The sequence below is a fragment of the Vittaforma corneae genome (assembly GCF_000231115.1).
Source record: "Vittaforma corneae ATCC 50505 unplaced genomic scaffold supercont1.16, whole genome shotgun sequence".
Classification (NCBI taxonomy): domain Eukaryota; kingdom Fungi; phylum Microsporidia; family Nosematidae; genus Vittaforma; species Vittaforma corneae.
In genome coordinates, this window is record NW_006889849.1 from 13,130 (window position 1) to 19,832 (window position 6,703).

The 6,703-nt window shown below is 50.7% G+C and overlaps 9 protein-coding genes and 1 non-coding gene across 10 annotated transcripts; 1 reads left to right on the top strand and 9 right to left on the bottom strand.

Moving 5' to 3' along the window:
- Positions 1-2: 2 nt before the first annotated feature.
- VICG_01576 (uncharacterized protein) lies at positions 3-1,817 on the bottom strand (the record flags this gene model as incomplete). The annotated part of the gene is made up of 1 exon (XM_007604960.1): positions 3-1,817. A coding segment is annotated over one exon (1,815 nt), but the record flags the coding sequence as incomplete, so codon positions are not given.
- Positions 1,818-1,895: 78 nt separating this feature from the next.
- Positions 1,896-2,540, top strand: VICG_01577 (uncharacterized protein; the record flags this gene model as incomplete). Its single annotated transcript, XM_007604961.1, has 1 exon — positions 1,896-2,540. The coding sequence occupies one exon, from the start codon at positions 1,896-1,898 to the stop codon at positions 2,538-2,540; it is 645 nt and encodes a 214-aa protein (XP_007605023.1).
- Positions 2,541-2,690: 150 nt separating this feature from the next.
- VICG_02277 lies at positions 2,691-2,762 on the bottom strand. The gene has a single exon. It is a non-coding gene; the product is annotated as a tRNA-Thr (tRNA).
- An 84-nt stretch (positions 2,763-2,846) lies between these two features.
- VICG_01578 (uncharacterized protein) lies at positions 2,847-3,527 on the bottom strand (the record flags this gene model as incomplete). The annotated part of the gene is made up of 1 exon (XM_007604962.1): positions 2,847-3,527. One exon carries the CDS (start codon positions 3,525-3,527, stop codon positions 2,847-2,849), a length of 681 nt encoding a protein of 226 aa, XP_007605024.1.
- A 196-nt stretch (positions 3,528-3,723) lies between these two features.
- Positions 3,724-4,215, bottom strand: VICG_01579 (uncharacterized protein; the record flags this gene model as incomplete). Its single annotated transcript, XM_007604963.1, has 1 exon — positions 3,724-4,215. One exon carries the CDS (start codon positions 4,213-4,215, stop codon positions 3,724-3,726), a length of 492 nt encoding a protein of 163 aa, XP_007605025.1.
- Positions 4,216-4,324: 109 nt separating this feature from the next.
- VICG_01580 (uncharacterized protein) lies at positions 4,325-4,708 on the bottom strand (the record flags this gene model as incomplete). Its single annotated transcript, XM_007604964.1, has 1 exon — positions 4,325-4,708. One exon carries the CDS (start codon positions 4,706-4,708, stop codon positions 4,325-4,327), a length of 384 nt encoding a protein of 127 aa, XP_007605026.1.
- Positions 4,709-4,776: 68 nt separating this feature from the next.
- Positions 4,777-5,169, bottom strand: VICG_01581 (uncharacterized protein; the record flags this gene model as incomplete). Its single annotated transcript, XM_007604965.1, has 1 exon — positions 4,777-5,169. One exon carries the CDS (start codon positions 5,167-5,169, stop codon positions 4,777-4,779), a length of 393 nt encoding a protein of 130 aa, XP_007605027.1.
- On the bottom strand, positions 5,117-5,641 carry VICG_01582 (atypical/RIO/RIO1 protein kinase; the record flags this gene model as incomplete). Its single annotated transcript, XM_007604966.1, has 1 exon — positions 5,117-5,641. One exon carries the CDS (start codon positions 5,639-5,641, stop codon positions 5,117-5,119), a length of 525 nt encoding a protein of 174 aa, XP_007605028.1.
- On the bottom strand, positions 5,610-6,188 carry VICG_01583 (uncharacterized protein; the record flags this gene model as incomplete). The annotated part of the gene is made up of 1 exon (XM_007604967.1): positions 5,610-6,188. The coding sequence occupies one exon, from the start codon at positions 6,186-6,188 to the stop codon at positions 5,610-5,612; it is 579 nt and encodes a 192-aa protein (XP_007605029.1).
- Positions 6,189-6,314: 126 nt separating this feature from the next.
- Positions 6,315-6,701, bottom strand: VICG_01584 (uncharacterized protein; the record flags this gene model as incomplete). The annotated part of the gene is made up of 1 exon (XM_007604968.1): positions 6,315-6,701. A coding segment is annotated over one exon (387 nt), but the record flags the coding sequence as incomplete, so codon positions are not given.
- Positions 6,702-6,703: the final 2 nt, after the last annotated feature.

Genomic DNA, 6,703 nt, shown 5'->3' on the forward strand with positions numbered 1-6,703 from the left:
GGGATGCTGGTGTCTTCGCTGCAGCTACTTGGCTCATCCCCTCTCTGTCCCAGGTCCTTCAGATGCCTGACATACTCGGCACTGGGGGTGGTGTGCTGCAGGTAGGCAAGCGGCTCAACAGGCACAAGACACTTTAGGAAGATAGTCTCGGACATGAGGACAGACCCCTCAAATGCCGCCCTGACACACCCATCCTTCCCAACGGCACTCTTGATAAGGCCCCTGAGACCACTTGCCGTACTCAGGCGCGCATTCACAAACCTGCTTGCCTCCTTGCTGGTTGAGAACATAGACTGCACAACCACGTTCTGCCCAAGGACTGCTCTGGGGTGTCCAATGAGCTTTAGCTTCTTTTTCACAGTGCTTCTACCGCTTATGTCGAGAATCTGTCCCGCACCCAGAATCTTGTAGTCTGCATCGTAGCTGTAAATAAAGAAAGACGAGCCCAGGGGTACCGACGGGCCATAGAACAGTATCTCGGAGAATTCTCTGCAGTACTTCGAGAACCTGCCATTCCTGCAGAACACTGGAACAGACTGGAACCTGCACCACCCAACTGAGAAGAAGTACGGTGCATTGGACTTTAGATCAAACGTCTGCCACTTGTTTTTACTGACCTTGCCCTTCAGAAGGATATTGGTGCCTTCTGTGGGAAGATATGTCCCAACGACTATGAGATTGGTCGGGTCCAAGCTAGTGTTGTGCAGGTTGAACCGGACATACGTCCCGGGAATGATTAGCTTCTGGCATTCTTCGACTTTCCTCTGGTTGGACAGCTCAGTACTCTTCATCTTCTCCAGGACATTGCCTGGGCTATTCTTATCGTCGCTGTATTCTTCGTTGAATCTTTCAGCAAGGCCCTCCTCGTCAGAAACTGCTGGCTTGAACCTGTGCCTGGTCCTTTTCTTCAGCATGCTCAAGTCACTGCCGTTGTCGTCTGAATGGCTGCTTTCACCTTCCATGTCCAGACTCGTTCGGCCGCTACTTTCCTCCAAAAATATACTGTCGACACCCGACTCCTCTCCCGCCTCGTTGTCGTTTGTCTCTTCTAGCACACTGTAAAACACATTGGATCTAGAGCCCAGAGGATCGCTGCAGACCTCGATATCGGTGATCTCAACGTCTCCATGTCCTGGGATGTGCGCACTTACTTCCTTGCCAATGGGCCCTCCCCGCACATAGCCAAAGGCTGTCTCGCCTCTCATCCTATCGACTACAACGTATGGATGGACACACCTCCACTCGACTGGCCGATACTTCATTGTCTCGATGTACCTCATGAAGTGTCGGATGTTCTCGTAGTGCTCGCGATTGTCCTCGGCTGTTCGTAGGCAGAAAAACTTGACCGGAAAGCTGAACTCCTTCTGGAGCCTTACTTCGACGTCCTTCACTGCCTTGCTGGAAATCTTCTGGTCATAGTTTGTTAGCACAAAACAGAACTTTGGCACTCCGTGGTTGTTCATCATGCCTATTGCCTCCAGCGTGTCCTTCTGAAGTCCAATCCTTAGATTCACCACAAAGACAATCATGTCGCTCACTTTGATCGCGTCTATAACCCTCTCGATGTCGCTTTGGCACTCGCAGAGCATGTGCTTCCTGTTCCTTATGCTCATGGTTACTGGTCCTGCGAACTCTCTTGGTGCTTTCCAGTAGTGTGCAACCATGGAGTTGAGAAGAGTGGTTTTCCCAGACATTTTTGGGCCAACGATAGAAACAAGCGGTGGCGAGCTGTCCTTGTACCCCATGTTTTTTATTGCAATCCTCGACTTTTCTGCATGTATGGTTTCTCTCTGGGCTTTTTTGTCAATTTTTGCCATTCGAACTGCTGGGCAAAAAAGTTGCAAAGCATATGCGATTTGCCTGTTTCGATTGGCTTCCTCTGCCCAACCTCGAGCATGCTGGTTAAAGAGTTGGCATCGAAGAAGCTGCGAATGAGCGGAAGAGCATGCGAGGAGTCTAGAGACACACACCTCAAGACATTTCCCAATGTGCTGGTGGTCCGGTCAGGAACCTCGCCCCAGGACTCCTGCATCTATCTTGCATTCTCCAAAGCGAAAGCCAGGCCGTATCCCGATAAGCCATCCGAGGGAGCTTTCCAAATAGGCCTGGAGAAAGGCAGAAAGAACGATGCACTGCTGAATTTTCTGCACAGCGTCTACGTGAGGTCCAAGTGCATTTCCACTACGGATCTTTGCCTAAGATTCAATCAGGAGGCATACTCCATCAGCATTGAGGTATCCCCCATACAGACGAATGGGGACCTGTTCAGACTGTGTGTTGAGGGAATAAATGAGATAATCCGGGTTTTGGAAGTAAAGACGTATTTTCTCCCAAAGGCTGTGCAGTTTGGATGTGTTGAGGGTGCTTTGATGCAAGATCCCGACGAGGCAGAGACCCTTGCGAGTGAGTGGACCATGACAGTTGTGATGAAGTCAGCCAGGGAGCTTCTATTGGTGGAAAAGAGCGGCGAGGGTGTCGGTGTCGGCGACATTTTGCGAGCCATCGACTGTGCAATGCTTGCCGCCAGCTCCAAAGTGTAGAAGATTAATTAAATATTATAGCAGCGAGTGTTTGTTGGTGGCACCACTTTGAGAACCCCGTGTATTATCCAAGATGCAAGACCGTCTTCTCGACTTGACAGACCTTCCAAGTTGCTAAGGTTTTTAGAAGTGCACGAAATGGCAAAACACAGGCGCGACCGGGGATCGAACCCGAGACCTTTTGCTTACAAGGCAAACGCTCTACCACTGAGCTATAGCGCCTGAGCTGCGAGCTTTCCATCTCCTTGCTGCATCCAAGCCCTCCCACTCTAGCCTGCGGGCCAGCAAAATACAATAAAACTATCGTCAATCAACCTTTATTTTGTGTTTCTCCATTATCTTCTTGAATCTTCCGTACAGCTCCCTCACCTTTTCCCTGTCTCGCCTTCTATTCGACTCTATCATCTCCGAGACCAGACGCATCACTAGGTCTCTCTCTGCATCATCGGTCTTCCTGGCCTGGCATGCTCTATTTATGCTCTCTATCCTCCCCTGCAGTCCCTGGAGGCTCCTCTGGATCGTGTTGAGGGACTCGTTCCACCTGTGCAGGACCAATCCCAAAAGCTCCTTGATCTTTCTATTTTCTTCAGCCAGCTCCTCGTTTCCAAACAGAACACTGGCGCCATGCTCCCGTGCCTCAAGCGGGCTGCTCTTCTTCTCCTGCTGACACGTTGCAGGCCCATCCTCAAGGCGGTAATCTTTGTCCTTGTAGAACGGGTGGCCAGGCTCTGCAAACACGTGGTACGTCGTGCTGTCCCCGAGACTCGTCATTCTCCTGGTGAGCCTTTCGTACTTCACAAACAGGCCATGGCCCTCAGGACAGTAGAAGTATCTTGTCCCTCCTATTGCTCCATTATTGCTGCCCTTGGGCTCCTCCAGCTCTATCCCCACCCACTCCTCGCTCCTGCCCTCGACGGGGCCTATGTAGCGCACTACCCCTCGCAGGTTGTTCTTCAGAATGATTCTGTCGTTTATTTGTATGGGCATGCTCCTTGACGGCCAGGGAAGAAAAACACTGAAAAGCAGCATCCTCAGACTGTGCCAGGCCTCGTGCCCGGATTTGAATCCAAAACCAACTTTAAGCCACGCTACTTCCAAGCTGTGCTAAGGCCAAGCCCGTCTTCGTGGCATGCTGAGATACACGGCGAAATGGAAAATAGTGGAAATAAATAGACTTTATTAACTAGTCATAGGCAGCCCTGGTCACCTCCTCGCTGATGCTCTCCCGAATCGGTGAGACAATCCTCTCAATAAGCCTGGATGCACACTGCTTTAGATCTGCAGGGTGTATCTTCCTTTCAACAAAATCGCTCTCCAGCTCCTCATACCTCAGATATGTCTTGTTGTTGATCACGACATCCTCGGGCAGCACCGGCAGAATTATGAACTTAAACAGGGTCAGCACTCCCGTGCTGGCATTTCCCTCCTCACAGAAGCACTTGCTTATCTTCTTCGATATCGCCTTTTCTGTGTCCAGCAGGTCTATTTTGCTCAGCTCGTCGGAGGAGCTCATCTTCTCGCACCCCAGTCCTGGCATCATGGGGTTCATAAGATGGACTCTTCGTCTGTATCCTAGCCTGGGAAGATACTTGTTCGCATGCATGAAGATCTTCCTCTGGTCCACGCCTCCAAACTGCGCATCCACCTGGAGATACTCCTCGTCCAGAGACTGCATGTTGGGGTATATGAGCGAACTGAGGAGGGGACTCTCGGTCTGCCTGACCACCTGTGTGCCTGCCTTGGTGGTGTCGTGGACTGTGGTGAAGCTGCTTATCTTGTACAGGTCAAAGGTGTATCGGCTTGACAGCTGAAAGTCGGATCCCTTGACAAACCTCAGCCTGTTTGTGTCCACACCCCAGCCTCTTTAGAATAGCCTTGATTATCTGCTCGTAGTACACCACCCTGGAGTTTATCTTCTCGATGGGCGCCTTCAGGTTGTCCAGAAAGGCGTGGATGTCTGCCAGGAGTATTGTCACCTCGCACCCCGCATTTAGGAAGTCTCTGATCTTCAAGAGCGGAACAAAGTAGGCAATGTGGGGCTTCCCGGTAGTGGCTGTTCCCCAGTATATCCTGGGATCCCTTTCGCACAGAATCTTCCTCAGCTCCTCCTGGCCCTCCACCTCCTGCAGGTTTCTCACAATCAGACTGAGCCTGTCTTCCACGTTCATTGTGAATGGGCTAAAAAATTGCTCCGGCTTTGGGACCAAACAAACACATCAAAAGAAAAGAACGCCCTCTACTTGTTAAAATAGTTCCGTTTTCTCTTGGCATTCTTGGCCTTGTACTCTTCCTTCCTCTCAACTCGTCGCACTCTTCGCTCCCTGTTCATGGTCTTGATAGCATCCTTCCGTATCTTGTTTATCGCCTTTTCCTCCTCCTTCGACATCTTGGGATTTTTCAGACGAAGTCTTCTGACATAGAGGTCAATTGAGTCTACACTCAGATCGGAGTAGCCCTTCAGCTTAAACTCAGCAGGCCTGCGGGGCTGGTGGCTGGTTTCTAGTTCAGGCACACAGCTGTCTTCAACATGCCCCACCTCATTCGACAGCGAGCTGGTGCTGGCTGTGTCCTCGTTGTCAGAGGTCTGCTCTGCGGCATCTACATCTGTCGGGGGACCCCCCAGACGCATCTGTCTCAGCCCGTCCTCTATCCCTGGCGTCCTTGTAGTTCTCAATAAACAGCCCAACATCCTCCTTATTGGCTACCTCTATGATTCGTGTGGGCACAAAGCACTCTCTATTCAGCCTCCCATCCACCTTCAAATACTCAGGCATCCTCAGCCCAGTGATGTCCTCAAACAGCTCCACCTCATGGTCGACCACCACGCCCTTCTTTTCAAAGAACTCGTTGCAGTTGCATATATCCATCATCAGAAACGTGTTGGAGTTCTCCTGGTAAATGTCCATGCTCTGGCCCACATCAATCACATATACCCTGCTGTTGTGGTAAACCAGATTGTACTCGCTGAAATCTGCATGGACCAGCCTCGCCTTCTGGTACATGTCTCTTATGAGTGCGATGCACTCTCTGTAGACCGTCTCCCACTCTGGGGAAGACAGCGCCACGTCCTTAAGCCTGGGTGCGGGGATGTGTGTCTCCAATCAGGGACATAATGAGGATGCTTCTTTTCAAATAGAGCGGCTCGGGGCAGGGAATATTGGCCCTTCGCAGTCTTTTTAGATTCCGCACCTCCTTTTCCGACCACAGCTTTATCAGTTTTCTGGAATTTGAAGTGCAAAAGTTCTGGAATCTTTTTTCATCAATAATGTATCGTGCTCTGTCCTTGAACAGCATGGCAGACGTTTTGTAGATCTTCAGAGCAACAGGAATGACTCTGCCACAGTCCCCAGTGGCTGCTGTATGGTCTGCAGCTGGCTGTATGAACTTGGAAACAAGCGCTGTCGAGCACTTTGCTGTGTAGACATTGGCCTCCTTTCCCGACGACACGGCTCCAGACAGCTCAAAGAGCTTTTCCCTCCTCACCAGCTTGCTGAGCACTTCAACCGTCCGTCTGTCCAAAACTTTATCTACTGTGGCCGTGCTTGACTTGTCCCTTCTTCGCTTTTCTGGCTTCATGGCTGGCCCATCCTTATATGAAGACTCGAGCGCTGTGCAAGCGTCGCTGCCGATGTTTTCTGGCTCCTCCATGGCTGGATGGGTCGAGCGTATTGTAAAAATTTCCCAGCAACTAATTTTTATGCAAGAAAATAAACAGTAAAGACGTCACTGCAATCAATTTATAGACTATGCTGGCACTGTTCAGGCTCGAGCTGCTCATCCCGACGCTCTGTCCTGTCGGATCCGCATCGCCAGCTCATCGACAATATTCTTCAGGCTCATATTCTCAATCTTTAGTCTTTGGACCTCTCCTGTCAAATCACTGGGCGCCTGGTAGCTCTTTATTCTGTCCAAGATCTCCATGCCCTGTTTGGCATGCGTCTGCACATACTCGTGGTCAATGTCCTGGGCATTCTTGGCGTGGAGCTCCAACTGCAAGCCCAAGTCCCTGATTATGTTTTCCTTTGATACTATCGCCTGCCTGTAGTTTTCAGCCTGGCTGCTGAGCGTCTTAATCTTGTTCTCCAGATTCTGAATAATCTCCTGTGCCACATCAAACGCACTGGACGACGGCCCACTGTCTGCATGCTGTGTCGTGTTGTCGA